The 16,009-nt window shown below is 42.7% G+C and overlaps 1 protein-coding gene across 4 annotated transcripts in view; it reads right to left on the bottom strand.

The window, feature by feature from the left end:
• Nucleotides 1-16,009, bottom strand: part of JAG2 (jagged canonical Notch ligand 2) — a 106,980-nt gene that overhangs the window by 39,585 nt on the left and 51,386 nt on the right. For all 4 annotated transcript variants that reach the window (XM_054971157.1, XM_054971158.1, XM_054971159.1 and 1 more), the window contains exons 3-5: nucleotides 15,404-15,458; nucleotides 12,555-12,809; nucleotides 10,625-10,685 (exon numbers count right to left, since the gene is read on the bottom strand). In XM_054971157.1, coding sequence (XP_054827132.1) covers nucleotides 10,625-10,685; nucleotides 12,555-12,809; nucleotides 15,404-15,458 — 371 coding nt within the window. The remainder of the gene's footprint in view (nucleotides 1-10,624; nucleotides 10,686-12,554; nucleotides 12,810-15,403; nucleotides 15,459-16,009) is intronic.

The following is a 16,009-nucleotide window of genomic DNA, read 5'->3' as shown; positions in this document are numbered from 1 at the left end:
ACATTTCATCACTCAGTGTAGGGGCTGATCAGGTTTATACTAGCTAGCTCACAGTCAGACGTCATCCCAGAAGTCATAGATCCAGAGGAGTTAGCCATGTTAGTCTGTAGTAGCAGAATAGTAAAGAATCCAGTAGCACCTTTAAGACTCTTTACTATCATCTCAGAAGTGAATTTCATGCATGCATAGAGGTCTATTCATGCAGAAGTCAACATGGGCAGGACTTTCTTCTGAGCAATCTGTCGTATTAAGATTTTGCAACGATTAGATGACATCCATATAGGATCCTGCATGCCCAAATGCTGGCCAAAAAGTCCAAGTGTCCATGAGATGAGCAAGCCAGGACTAATGCTTTCAGAAAGACCTGCCGTTATTATGCTCGCTTCAGTATCAAGAAACTTGGGACAGAATCAAAATACCATGAGAAACTTTGTATCTATTGCTGAAATTAGAGGGGTGGAGTGTCCATACGACTGACAGAGAAGTTTCCTGGCGGGCTGCTGCCCTAGACAGCCACTGGCGGCAAAAAGCACATACAGCCAAGCCCCAGCAAATGTTATCAGTGCCTCCTAGGCCACTTGGCGTGGACCCTTCGGTGGTAATGACGATGGATGTCAATTCACCAATAGCCTTCTTCTAGTTTGCAGAAAGAGGCCATGTTGGTGCTGCTGAGCTGAATGGCCCTGCAGCCTCAGCTCGAGGTGCAACAAGGGCCGCTCCGCATCGCTTGTTCTAGGGCCATTTTAACCTCCAAGTCCACCCCTGGCTAAAATGCGGCTTTACACAAGATGCAGGTGAATGAGTTGGTCAACTGAGCCAATCAAGATGGGGCTCCGAGAGGGTGATGGCACCGGTATGCTATGGCTTGCCCAACTTTGTTCATTCATACACGTCCTCCCTGGAACTAAAAAGACTTCCCTTCTGTGCTGTTTCTACGTGGGTTTCCTTTCATTTCCGTTTTTTCTCTACACATTCACCGAGTTCTGGTAAACAATGACATATCCAAGTCTGCGGCAAGTGGCCATGTGCCTGGGGGAATTTATGAATTGGAATCAGACGCCTGGATCAGGATTCTGAATAGTGCCAGGTTCTAAAGCATCTTTAAAGAGCTCAAAGCTAATCTTCCCCCTATTACAGGGCTCAAAGACCAACAAGGCTTTCAGGGACTCAAGTCTTGCAGACCAACATGGCTACCCATCCGAAAATCTCCCCCCACCCACTGTATGCCTATGCTAGGTATATATAAGCATTTAAATTATTTTTACAGGGTATGAAGCATAAGCTCTCCATGCTACAGAATTTTTATCTATTCATCTTCCAGGTGCAACGCCTCATGGCGGCAACGCTCACAGCAAGCTAAAGACAAAAAGGAATGCCTGAAAGGGATCTCAGGTCTCAGGCACATTCACTCCAGACACAGTGGAGATACAGATACGTGCTGGGGGAGGGGTCAGGGTTCGGTGGCAATGCATCTGCTTGGCATTCAAAAGGACCCGTGTTCAATCCCAGGCATTTCCTGCTGAAAGAATCTGGCGGTAGGTAATGTGAAAGACCTCAGTCTGAGACCGTACATGGAGAAGAGTCCAACACAGCTCAGATTTCTGCTCCCCTCCTCCACACACGTGCACTGAATGCAGTAGGCAGGTAGCACGGTTTATCATTAGGTTGAAATAGGAGCTTGCAATACTCCTATAATAACATTTGATTTATATACTGCCCTTCTGGACAACTTAATGCCCACTCAGAGCAGTTTACAAAGTATGTTATTATTAGCCCCACAACAATCACCCTGTGAGGTGGGTAGGGCTGAGAGAGCTCTAGACAAGCTGTGACTGACCCAATAGGTTCACCTTTTCTGTGCCTTGCGAGTTGGAGCTTAATACTTACCCCAATGTGCTAATGCGTCAAAAGAGAATTCACCAGTTTAGCGCCCAAGAACGCAAGCCTGGAAGCCCTCGGTTTAAGTGTCTCAGCGATAGGGGTGTGCATTAAAAAAAATTCAGTACTATTTAGATTCAGGTGTCCGGAATACCATATATATATTAGGTATTCCCAATATTTGGGTCCAAAAATACCGGTATAGAGTTCAGAATTCTGAACATATTCAGTTCCATTATTCCCATGGGGCAATCTTCCCGAGGGACTTGAGGGGCCACTTTTCAAGCAGATTACACTAAAATTGCAGCAAACCTAGTCCTGGCTGTCCGCTAAAAACCTCTGTATTTTAAAGTGAATTGAATTGAAGGGTCCACCTCTACAGGCCCCTAAACAAGCTGACCCCAGCCACACTCCATTGTTGCCTATGGTAGAAAACTCCAAGGTTTTCTCCAGGACACAGGAAGCCTTAGCCAGACACACATCAGCAACCACTGATCAAAAGCCTCCCAATGCAAACAGAACCAACAAAGCCCAACAGTACCAGCGTCAAACCAGAGAATCCCACTAGAACCACTATCAAAATAGACAATCCCAGCAGAACCAAACTGGATCAAGGGACACTGTTACAAGCCCCGCAGAGCCACTGTCATTCAAAGATGCCAGGTGGAACCCAGGGACAATGCAATCCCAACAGCAAACCAGAAAATCCCAGCATTCAACCTAGCAAGCCAGTAATCTCAGGGCAGCAGCTAGACTTGGCAGTAGCATACGGCAAGCAAGCAACACTGACACATACACATAGTAACGCTGCCTCCCTCCACCCTCAAAATGTTTGACATATGCCGGAGATATCTCTTATGATGTATTGTCATTCTTGATTTTTATAACTGCCAGGAAGAAGGGTACCGGAAACGGGACGTGACTGCTAACACACCCGCTGCAATTATACAGCAGAATATATTAGAGTATTATCCCTCTTGGATCTAATGGACATGGTTCCTAATGGATTTTGTATACTTGGCATATTTTTGCACTCCAGATATTTATTATCTTGTAATGAGGCACTGTCACTTTATACGAATAAGCACTGGCCACTTTATCTTATTGTTATATATGCAACACATCTTGACTGTTCATGGGCACTCAGCACTTTATTATAATCTGCTTGACTACTTTGAGTTTGCTGTGAATTTTGTGACCTTGGTTGCTTTTGTTCACTGCTTGACTGTATGTGATTGCCTCAATGTTTTGTTTTGGCAGTGAATGTGTCTTCAAAATTGCATTGAGGAATTAACAAATAAGACAAGAGAAACTGACTAACAAGACGATTTTCACTGATATTTATTGTGTATTAAGTAGTTCTTTGTAGTTAGTCTGTTACGGAACTGTTTGTTTCTTTTCCCTTGTGTCCCTCCATCTTCAGCCTGCAAAGTCTATAAGGGCAGTGGTGGGGGACAAGCTGCTGCAACTTTTAAAATGAGATCCTCAGAGATCCCCAAATACATCCGGATTATTCCGGAACGTAAATACAAGTTTATCTGAATATACCCAAATAAGCTGACTATATCCAAATTCCCAACAGGCATTTTTTCCCAGGTATATGTTAGACTCAGGAATACCGAATCATACACCCCTTCTCAGCTATGAGCTTACTACTAAGGGTAAGCCTTTTTCTTGCTTTCTCATCCCCCTTCCCCATATAGGTGGTGGCAATACACCCTTCTAAAGTAAACTATCACAGCTAATACCCCACAACGTATATGAATTATGGGGAAGAGTGGGAACCATGTATCTTTGTTGCAGGAGGTATCACTTTTTATTGTTAAAAAACCCTTACACTTGAATTTTAAAAATCATAGGGTACAGAACTGATTATAATGGAACCAATTTTTACAAGACAAAAAGAATGTTTAACTGAATATTCAGAGTTAAATTTCTCATTCTTATACCCTCATTCTAAAAGAGTTGGACTTGCACATTTTATGCGGATTGTTTTAAGTTACACTTAAAATAAGAGTGTTTCTTTATTTATTATTAACAGACCCCCTGGAGATGTGTGCCATAAGGCAGGACACAAATGGAAACTTAACGTATGCCTTAATCCAACAATATTACAAGGTTGCATCTTTTCTAGGACCCATCAGGGAGATTTTATTAGCCAATATCTGAAATCAAAAGTCATTGTTATGATGTGTTTGTTCTGAGCTAAAAGAGCTGCTGACAACCCTAGCGTTGAAAAATTTTCTAACTGCATCAACAACATCCAGGCTCAATAAGTTTCAGCCGGACAATCTTATTCTATTACAGAAGCAGGTTAGCTTCAGTATGCAGCATCTATTTTAAATTTTGTTACTAGAGTACATCTTTGTCTTTCCAGGAAAGCTGTACACAGATCTGCCAGTGGCTACACACCGACCTCTCTAGTGACTACTGTCCTTGCTGCTAAGCTAACGTTTCTTTCTAATACCAGTTAAAGTCATTCCCGCAAGGGCAGCATCCAGCCAAAGAAACACAACGCTTCCAAGTCAAAAGGTTACGTGCAGTAAACGGATCCGTTTTCACATTTATAAGGAAGGGTAAATTACGATTTCCCGCAAAACAGGAAGGTAGACCACAGTCAGGATTAGTAGGTGCCAGAACAGCTTTAGTTCCACTTCCGTTTTGGAAAGGGTTGATAGAAATCACAACACATTCCTAAAACCTAGTGAAGAGGGAGAATGTTCAAGGAAGCAGTTTGTTACTTTGAAGAAAATGTGAACACGCCAACACTGCTAAGTACTTCATCGTGATGGATTTCAAGCATATGAGATGGACAGGGAAGCCTCACCGTCAAATGAAATGAATAGTAATGGTTTTTGATGCACAGCAAAATAAAAGCTGCTGGTAAAAAAAAACAAACGTAGGGATTCCAATAAATAAGGGATAGTATAGTGAACCGTAGAGTCATTCAGCTTAGTCATTTTGCTCTTCTCCTTTTTCAGTTCACCCCTGCCTCCACCACTGGGCAGGTTTCACAAGTAAGGGCTGGTAGGATACAACAAGGGGCATGATTGCACCATTATGTCCAGATTTTTACCATACCAGTCTACAGCCCCGTTTTACTTATCTTTTAGCTGAACTGCATTAAAGAGGTCGTCACTGCAAGACAGAACACAGTGCTCATTACCATTTCAGCGCAGACTACCCTCTTGAATTTTAAAGTCAGTTTCCGTGCCTTCAACAGGTGCGAAACCTGGAAAACAGGTCAAGTATTTCCTGGCTGTGATGGTAAGAGATTACCGGTTAGCTTCTGCCCATCATGTAACTCTATTTCTAACAAATCTCTATGAACCTTACCACAAATACTTGGGGAAATTCCTAGAGCATCACCCAGAAGTGACATCTCATCCTTCACGAACTTCACTTCCCCAAGGCACTACCCTCAAAATCTCCTGGGATTTGCGGAGGCAGTGCTGGCTATACCATCTCTGCCCATAAAGAAAATGTGAATAAGGCCAGGCCAAATTAACGCTAGCAGGAACAAAAGCACCTCTGAGTTGCTCTACCGAGACTCAATCATTACTTGTTCAAGAGCAATTAAGTAACCATCTGCAAGGCTCCACCTACCCACTAGTAAACATCTTCTCTTTACCTCTCTGAATCTTGGAACAGATCTCCATGTTCAGAAAAAGCATTTGATAAAACTTCCGGATTATACCATCTCAGAAAGCAGGTGGGATCTCATGTTTCAATGCTCAACTGCATTAAGAATGTGGAAATCTAGTATGTCACGGCAAAAGCTATAGCCATATTCTTCCTCCCCAACATGGAAGATTGCTACAGGCATAATTTTATTTTTTATTTAGTTTTTACATACGCACAAATATTTAAATATACAATCACCATCTGAATTTTGATGTGGTACAATCCAGGGAGAGCTGTACCCATCTGACTTCTGAACATGATGCTAGGCATCGAGGGAGAGAAGAGATGTAGGGGAACAATCACCTGAGCACAGCAGACAGAACAGTGGTAACTCAAAGCCTCATTTTTTAAAACTGATTTGATGCAAAGAAGTCTCTTCGTATTGTCTAGAAACTAGATGAATCACTTCTAACAATAACTAGTTGCATAACATAAGAATGAATGATCTTTCATTAACAAAGAAAGAACAATGAGTGAAGAATGGATGAAATGGTATTGTTGAAGAAATCCATTTTGTACAAACCAACCATAATATGAAGCTCTCCTTCCTCTGAGAGCTAAAACAGACCGCAACCGACAACAAGGTGCCCTCGATGGAGTCACATAGGGCATCCCGTTTCCCATATATACATTGCGTAAGTGTATGTACACACACACACACAGTCAACATTCCCCATCTTCTGCTTGACATTTCATAACACTGAAGCCTGCAAGAACCTTAACAATTAATAGGATACAGGCTGAACAAGGGAAAACTAAACGCACACCCCACAGTTTCATTCCGCACTGGTGAACCAGCACATCCTGCGAGGGCAGAAACCATATCTATGCTCCATATTTCTAAAGCATCTTATCTTATTTAAAAGACAGGCATCCTGACAAAAGAAAATTCATGTGCATATACTTCCAACGGAAACTTTAGCTAAAACATTTGAGACAGGAAAAGGCTAGCAGGGTAGGAAGCATTAACTATTCTCATGACAGAAGCAAATGGCATCATAGGGAGGCCGGGGGGGGGGGGGGGGGAGACGACGACGACAGTAAAACAGAAAACTATTTGGCTGTAGTGCCACACAGGCAGAAGTCAACTCTTAGCTTTCAAATGAATAATGTTTTTCTGGAGACCTAAAAGAATGCGATTTTGTTGCCTTGGAAGCTGAAGATCAAAAGATGACTTGGGACTGCAGTCATTACTGCTAGACTTAATGCGTGGCTAGAAACACAAAGGTTCAGGAAAAAGGAACGAGTTAAGAAAACACAATATTCTTTCTGTCCCTTCCTGAGAACTTTTCAGTCGTGCCAAAAAACAAAAACAAAATGGAGATTTTGGAGAATAACACAACCACAATGAAATATTCTGTCTTACTGGATATGAAAAGCTCTTTCAGACAAGGTTTTACTCACTCAAAATGTGTGGTAGGGAGACTTTTATGTAAGAATGTACAGCATTTGATACCATTTCATTCTTGTGCATAGTATAGACATATGCAATATTTTTATTGTTTAAATATGAGCAATTTTGTCACTTGAATATGACAGATAATATGCTATTGAGGAGTTTGATGTTAGAAAATTCAACAATATTCAAATATGCAGCTAGTCCTATTATGGCACTTTCTGTTAAAATCTACCTTTTGTTTTCTACACAGTGTTTCATCCCTCAACGTGAGAAACTGGGGTTCATCTATTGTAAGAATTCAATTAAGTAACTCATTTGATATGCTGGGTGAAAGGCAGGCCGGCACCACACTGGGAAGAGCAGTAGAACCTACTGGCTGTTCTGTGCTGGTATGAAACATTACTCCTTTCTGCCCTGGTCTTTCTTTGGGCTCTTTGCAGGCAGCCCTTCAACAGGGGCAGATGCCGCGACCGACTCCAGTGACAGCACAACCAACAGTTGCAGTGACCAGCATGCATCCAGCCAGTCTGCTGGGGTATTGCCAACTCATCTGTTCTCACCAGGGTCCTACACCACTGCCTTGACAACTTTAATGGCCAACACAGCTGGTCTTTTCAAGGGACTGGATCCAGCCAGCTTTCCCTCTCCTTACTACAGCCCCCCACCCCTCAACACCCGTCCCACGTCTTTTGTCTATGTAGATCCCTTGGTCCTTACAGTAGCCACTTGTAAGTCAAAGGAGACATTTCCTCGTCCTATTTTCAGCTGCAGAAATGTGGGCTGGATCCAACCCATCGATATGCAGTGACAGGGACCTCTCTATCTGGAATCTTAAAATCTGCAGAGTGCAACCCCACGGAGTTGACACTTTCATGACCTTATCTGTGATATCAGATTAGATCCAGACCTAATATTCTATCAGCAAAATCAAACTTTTCTGCTTCTCTCTCCACTGACCTTCATAAAATGCTGCCCCTGGGGACAGCAGACCTTAAGAAACAACCGGAGGCGGGTTTGCAGCGGGAAGGGAGAACTGGCAGAAACTGCCATGTGCACAGAGCCCTCCACATAGAGCAGCAAAAACAGGATAGTAATTCCTTCTAGTGCTATTTTAATGCAGGAAAATGGCTTGCTTGGTATAGTGGTTAAGAGAAGCAGAACTCCAATCTGGAGAACAGGGTTTGATTTCCCTCTCCTCTGCTTGAAGCCAGCTGGGTGAGCTTGGGTCAGTCACAGCTCTCTCAACTCCACCCACCTGTGGATTGCTGTGGGGATAATAATAACATACTCTGTAAGCCGCTCTGAGTGGGGCGTTAAGATGCCCTGAAGGGCGGTATATAAATCTAATGTTATTATTAATATTATTGAAATGGAAGGCAGGAGCACTTCTTCCATGCCGTGGCAGCATTTGGAGCATTTGGGCTCTTGTCTTTTTAAAAAGCCATTTCCCACCGCTGCTGAGTGGCTGTGGGAAACCCAGACCCAACTCTATAAAAATGTGTAGCTTGGCCCTCAGTTTAAATGCTCTAGACTAAGGAGTCTGCTATAAGCAGTCAGAAAGGGAGGCCTGCAACTTGTTCTTAACTGGACAACTCTAGCTTGGAATGAACTGGTCATTCACGTGAACTTGTATGCAATATGCACAGAGACTGCAAGCTACCCTGAACAGCTCGAGCTTGCACATACACAGGCTCTGCAATCCTTTTAAACACTAACATAAAAGAGTCTCTGTCAAACTAGGCCTCTCACCTGACAACCACTTAATAGAAGGCTTGTAGCATTATTGTATTCATGCAAAACACCTGTGCAAAGCTTCAACAGGCACTTAACTTAGTAAAAGATGATATTCTGAAAGTTCTGTTCAGTTAATTCAATCCCCCTCTATCCCAGAGCGTTTGTTGTGAAGACAGTTAAAATTCTCAAATTAGGGTGGAACAGAGAAAGAGGGAATAGAACCATTCTTCTTTCCTTACTCACCTTTCCTTTTTTCACCTTTACTCTCTTTCCCCAAGGTGCACACCTCTGCAGCTATTCAATTTCAGTACACTGAATGAGCATTCTTGGTGTATTTGTTTGGATGGGAGTGCAGTTCTAAGACTAGGAACTTTAATTGCTTAGCTACAGAGTTGCATACCCACAGGACTAATCTCCAATCTACAGATCCAAATTTCAGTCAGCATCCCACAAGCTTTGGAGTGCAGTATTCGATTTAATAAAAAAAAAAAAGGAAGTGGTACAGTTGGGAATATGTTTCCCCCCCTTTCCCTCCCAAGTATAGTTTCCTATACTTTTTATATTCTGAGGTATATGGTGGGCAAGTCTGCACCAGCAAACACAAGCCTCCAGTGGTTACGGATGCAAAAAACTACAGGGACTTTCTCCACCGCTGCTGGTAGAAAAGGTCGATGTGGGGCAGGGGAGAGTATTATTGGAAAACATAACTTGAAGTTCAGACTACTCATTGGGAATTGCACAAATTAAAATTCAATCCAATCAAGAGTTCAGGAGGGGGAAAAGAATGATTTGATGACAAAATCTGATGCCGCTGGATGTTGTGATCATACCGACTCAAAATTCAGAATTGTTTTCTCTCCATGGGCGATGCTCTGTAACCCAGCAGAAGGGACTTCAATCATCACAGCTGCTAAGTCATTCCTGGGAGATACGGCAGCAAAACTTAAGTTTTAGAACAACTAAAGGGCTCCTGCTACAGCATTTCTGTATGCTAAGCAGTTGTCTGTTTCTCGGATGTGTCTAACAAATCAAAATTGAGGAAGGTCAGTCTCGGCATACGCCTAGAATATATTTAATGACAGACAGGAAGTTCCTCCAGTCTAGTATGCCCGCCATTTGTCTGAAAAGAGCCACAAGCCCTCGTGCTTTACGAGGTCGTGCGGGTTTGTGTCCTGTCAGGAAACACATTGGATTTGTATAACGTTACAAGGGACACTCGATATTTTAGGCTAGCATTCACTCATAAAAAACCAGACTACCGTTTTAATGCAAGCGTTCAAGTGTCTCATTTTACAAGGACACGGGAGGTTAAGATGCTTTGCAATATAGAATACGTTAAGATGAAAAATATCTAGTTGCTGACAAGGCAAGTCCAGGATGCTGACTAAGTAGGGGGGGAGTCGTAACTCTCATGGCAGAGCACAGGCTTTGTAAGACGAAGGTTCAGTCTGTGGATGATCCAGTTAAAAACAGCCACTACCAGTTAGCCGATGGCATTGGGCTATGGGCCGAGGGCCTGACTCAGCATAATACATTTTTGTACAAGGTCATCAGAGCTAGTCAATCCACTAAGTCTCACCACTTCTCCATCAATTTTACCCAAAAGCCTTTTGGTCCTGCTAAATGAAAGTGTGTATGAGCAGGGGGCTATGAGCAAGATGCTATCCCTCCAGCAGTTCTCTGTATTTAGGCATTTTGTTAAGGTATCTGAGTTGTGAGCATTACACAAGCCTGTCTGGAAAAACAAAGAGAGAACACCTTTTGGAAATAAAACAAGATAGGGGACTGAGACCTGTCAAACAAATACCAGGAAACAAAACTTCAAAAAAAAAAAAGTACGTAGGCCTAGGAGAGCACGAAACAGAGCCATTCTATAGAGAAGCCAGTGCTTGGGGGAAAATATCCAAATCCACATATATATATACTTACTTGCACTCTCCAGGTACAGCGCAGCCCCCGCGGATTAAATTACATCCTTGTTTACAAACAGCTATGGAGAGAAAAAGGTTAATATCAGTTAGTGCCAGCACATTGGGAAGAACTAGTCCTGCAAATAAGTCATTTTTCATATTGCTCATTTTCACCTTAGAAATGTTTTTCATTGACATACCAATCAAGCAGTTTTGACTCCATCTCAACACATCAAATTATACTTGATCACATCAGCAATATAAATACTAGAGAGAACATCTGATCAGGAAGGGGAAATGGTAAAGAGTTCTACTTCGGACAACACAAAGGTGCATAGGAATAAGAAATGCAAGATGTTTTTGTTTCCTAATGCTTCTTCTCCAATGTCAGGTCCAAAGCTGTTCTTATGTTAACTTCACATACACTGCTGGAAGCACTTTCTAATCCAGAAAATACACGATATTCAGTGCTCCAAAATTAACATCAAAACTCCATTAAGAACTGTTCCTTGAATATATTCAAGAGCTTCAGATTAAGCATATAAAGCAACACTTGCTTCACTTCATGATCAAGTTAATCAGAGGTTGAAGCAACTTTAAAGGGAGGATGCTGCTGGATAAACAGCTAACTCTCAGCTGATTCTCCAGTGCATTTGAAAAATTACATGGTCATAGTTCTGAGCTCAATGAAAGCAGGTAGGAGATCTGACAGCAGGAAAACTTAAAAAAAAAAAAAGAGGGTACATTTGAAAAAGTCTGAGATTCCTTTTCTACCCGATAAACGCTGATTCAGTACAAGAACCATACAGAAACATGAAAAAGCAAAAATCTCCCCCCATGGGGAGAGCCACAGATCAGTACATGCAAAAGGCTGCAGGCTCAGGGCCAAGCTGCATGACACGTCTGATGCACATGGGGACTCAGGTGCACAACTGGACTTGAAATCGCATATACATTGGAGGGAATTCACCTTAAGCCAGTTTGGTGTAGTGGTTAAGAGCGCGGGACTCTAATCCGGAGAACCAGGTTTGATTCCCCACTCCTCCACTTGAGCCAGCTGGGTGACCTTGGGTCAGTCACAGCTTCTAGGAGCTCTCTCAGCCCCACCCACCTCACAGGGTGTTTTGTTGTGGGGATAATAATGACATATTTTGTAAACCACTCTGAGTGGCCATTACGTTGTCCTGAAGGGCAGTATATAAATCGAATGTTGTTGTTATTAAAAACAGAGTGTCTTCTCAAAACTGCAAGGGGAAGAAAGAGCTTCGGGTTTCCCTTCCATCCTGCTTCTGCCACCAGAAAGGATGTTGGGGGGACGGACGCTTTTTGTCCCTTTTCTCTGGCTCCATGTACCCTAGTCAGGACACATGAAACCAGAGAAAAGGAGGGAAAAGCCCCCCCTCCCCCGCTACCCTTTCTGCTAGCAAAAGTGGAGTGGGAGGGAACTCAGAAGCTCCTTTATAGCACCAAGCAAACAAACACTTCTTATTTATTGTTTATTTATTTAAAACATTTGGCATTATTTAAAAAGGAGAGTTCCCCAACGTACATCTGATTGAGAGGCCGTTTCCACACGGCTTACCTTTTGTCGGGATACAGCGTCTTCACGTGCGAAATCGCACGCGAGAACATGCTGCATCCCGGCAAAAGGTAAGCCGGGCACCCTCGACTAGGCACGTGCTGGGTGTATCGTGTAGTTCCGCCATCAGTCCGTGGCTTCCCCTCTTAAAGGAATATCAGGAAGCAGAGTCAGGAAAGAACTCCACCTGAGATCTCAAGAGCCACTGCTGGCCAGAGCAGTTAATACTGGGCTGAACAGATCAGCGTTCTGACTTGGTATAACGCATAAAATGCAAGGGAACCAACTTTTAAATATCATAATGAACAAAGCTCCTCACACTTTAGATTCAAGCACAGTATATCAAGTACAACTGAGAACTGTAGTATACCTTGTTTGCAATCTTTACCCATCCAGCCTTCCATACAAGCTTTGTTTCCGTTTTGGTCACATGTGTAGTGGCCCACGAAGTCATCACGAGGGCCACAGAATTTATTGCACTGCGGGCCATAGTAGTTTTCATCACATTTCACCCTGATTTGGACTTCGAAATGAGCAACGTGGCCGTTGAGAGGCTGTGTCTGCCATCGATCCTCAGGGTTGATCATTCCAGCGTATGACGCTCGGTCAATGAATTCGCCTTCGTCTTAAAAAGAAAAAAAAAGGAGACCACCATAGAGTTGAAGCATACTGCATATTTCATGCATGCAGACAAAGTAATGTGGTGGATCCTCCAGCCTAAGGAGTCTTCCTCCAACAGAAGAGCCAGTTAAGTTGGAGGAAAACTCCTTGACTGGTGGAAGAGCAAGGTTTGAGTCCACTGGCACTTTAGAGACCAAGAAGATTTCAGCGAGTAAGCTTTAGAGAGTCAGAGCTTGGTTGGAGGAAGGTGTTATACTTGAGCCAAAAAGAAAGGTGGTGTAGACATGTTTCAATAAATCAATAAAACAAATTTTGCTTAGTGGAGTGGTAAGATCCACCACATTAGCAACAAGAGAAACAATGGCAGCCAAACTCCAGGGCTTGCTGCATCAGCAAATGACAACTTTGGATGGTAACACTGTTAGCAACTGGTGTGCAAAATATTGACAAAATAAGATGAATCATGTTCACAGATTGATGCTACAGAATCAGTAAGCTAGAGTAGAGGGCCCCAACGTGGTGCCAGTGGGCACCACTGTGCCCGCTGACACCTTTTATGGTACCTGCGAAGTGTTTTTTAGAAAGTGGGTGTGGCCAGGTGTGGCTTTTGCCAAGCATGGCTTCTGATTGACTACTGACGAGTTGATTGGCTGTGCAGATTTTTAAAAATACTGCTTTGGCAAAAACTGCTTCCACAGCACAAGGATCTTCACCGTGTGACTGAAAGTAAGCGGTGGCAGCCATTTTGCGGCAGCCATTTTGTTGCTGCGTCTATCACACTGTGTCAGAGCTCCAAAAGTGCCCACTGGCTCAAAAAGGTTGGGGACTCCTGGGCTAGAGAAACAGGATGCAATGGAGTTCACTGACTACTACATGCAAGACTTGTCCTCCGCTCCACAAAGTTCCAACATTAGTCCAACATTAAAAACAAGCCCCAAAGCAGCAGCAATGTCCCTTTAGATACCATCTTTGGTTACTATTAGAAAACAAATATGTTTTATATTTGCAGCCCTCTGGGGTTTACTCAGAATTAAGGAAGATACAAAAGGCCTGAATACCTTGGCATGCTAATGGAACCAGCTTCTTAGAAGTACACCCACTTAAGGAGGTGCGCAGCTAGGCTCTGCGAGAGCAGTGGAACTCAAATTTCATCTCCAACTATTTTTGATTGTTGGAGTAATTGGGAGGGGGGAGGATTAATTTTCTCCCATTACTCATGGAGAGGCATGTTGCTCATTACAAAGGACCAGCTTTCAATGATGCAGCCAAACAGAAGGCTGCAGCTAGTTTTTAAGAAGGTCACACTAACAGGGCAGCAGGGGGGGGGCGGGAGGGGAGAATCTCTGCGAAGGCTCTTAAGACACAGGCAAGCATGTCAGAGTACAAACTACAGAACTCCTGCCCACAGCAGTAAAGAAGGGGTTAATTCCAGCTTGACCTTCTCTTGTTGCGCTGGCATTTTGCCCTTCAACCCACCCAGCACCTGTGCAAGCAGAGAAGGGAAGCTAGAATTAGCCTTTTGTATGTGGGGCAGAAAGGCAGCATCCTCTCCACCCAGTGCACAGTCTTGCGTAAGCATGGCAGAGACTTCTCCAGCTAGGTCATCTATATATGCATAATGCTGTTTGTATATTAGGGCAGAGGGAACTCCGTATATGAACATTCGACTACAGATTTCAGGAAAAAACAGAGACTCCACTTTTGAACACTAATATTAAAGCATTAAGAAATAACCCATTTGACTTCCACATATAGTTACAATGGCAAGTATTATGACTTCTCCAAGATCCATCCCCCACACAACAAAAGCAGCCACAGCCCAATGGGGTGTTAACCACAGATGCACTGGGAATAATGGGTAGTCCCAGTGCAGCTAAGAAAACAAAGCCAAACACTTCCCACTCCATGCAAAAAAAGGTCATTGTTATAACCCATTATTGCAATAACCCAGTTCCAGAAAAGAGCGGGTTAAACAAATTCTAAATATATAAAATAATGCAGTTTAAATATTTTCCATGTGCGCAGTCCTAGCTGTCGTCACATTCTCATGAGCAACCCATACACTGTTAATACAGCTGCAGAGATATAGGGAGAAGGCAGCTAGTATTAAACAGCATTTAACCTTCAACCCCAACCAGTACTTTCAGTACAGTCTCTAAGTGTAAAAATAATTAACTGCATAGAATTCGATTTGCTAGTATCATCCAAAAAATTGTTGACTTGGAATGATCAACTAGGGTTGCTGGCACTTGCTCAGCAAACGCTGGGAGATTTTGAGGGTGGTGCCTGGGGAAGGCAGAATTTAGGGAGGATAGGATGGCATTTCTGGGTGACACTCTAAGAATTTCCCATAATCTCTATGGTAAAGACCACAGAGATATGGGGAAATTTCCTAGAGCATTGCTATGGAAGCCTTTTTCCCTCCTGCTCCTCAGTTTCTCAGAGTAAATGGCAAGCCTACCAGCAACCACAGCTGTTCTTTGAGTTAAACTGGGGTATCTGGATACATTAATCAAGGGATGCAAGCACAATTTGTGGCTGAATTTTTTCTTGTACTTTCAGTTTCACAATGTTCAAAATCTTTAATGATGTACTCACCAGCTTTCGTCTCATTATCCAAATCCCAGGCTTCTATTATTAATGTGAAAGCTCTCTGGAATGAAACACACATCAAATTAGTTACTGAGAAGGAACAAAGAAAAGTTACAATTCTGAAAGCACCACGTATCTGATCTGGCAGAAATACCCCCTGGTCTGTTGTTCTGAAATGTGAACTAACTTAAACTTTACAAGACTAGTTTCTAAAGTTGAATCATTTAGGTTCAAAATGTTTTGCTACTTAGTAGGAAAGCGGTACTTAGTAGGAAAGTGGTTTAACAATGTAGCCCCCCTTATATTGTATTTCTGTTTTCTAGGATTCCTTTAAATTAAGGGAAATAAACTGCTGTGAAAGACTAGCGAGGTGGAGAGAGAACGCATTAGTTTTTAAATTTCCAAAAAGAATAATGTTTGTTTCTGTGTAAACTGGCCCGACACAAAATACAAGTATTTCGTACAGAATTTAAGTTTAGCTCAAATAGAAAATTAATGAACATCTGAAGCAGCTCCATGCAATTTCTTAAGTAAACAGACCAAATATTCAGCAACCTTGCTAAAGCTAAGAAAGTCTTATCCCTGTACAACACTGCAACTTTCTGCAGAAAA

Source organism: Eublepharis macularius, chromosome 2, assembly GCF_028583425.1.
Source record: "Eublepharis macularius isolate TG4126 chromosome 2, MPM_Emac_v1.0, whole genome shotgun sequence".
Classification (NCBI taxonomy): domain Eukaryota; kingdom Metazoa; phylum Chordata; class Lepidosauria; order Squamata; family Eublepharidae; genus Eublepharis; species Eublepharis macularius.
This window is presented reverse-complemented; position numbering and strand designations above follow the sequence as displayed.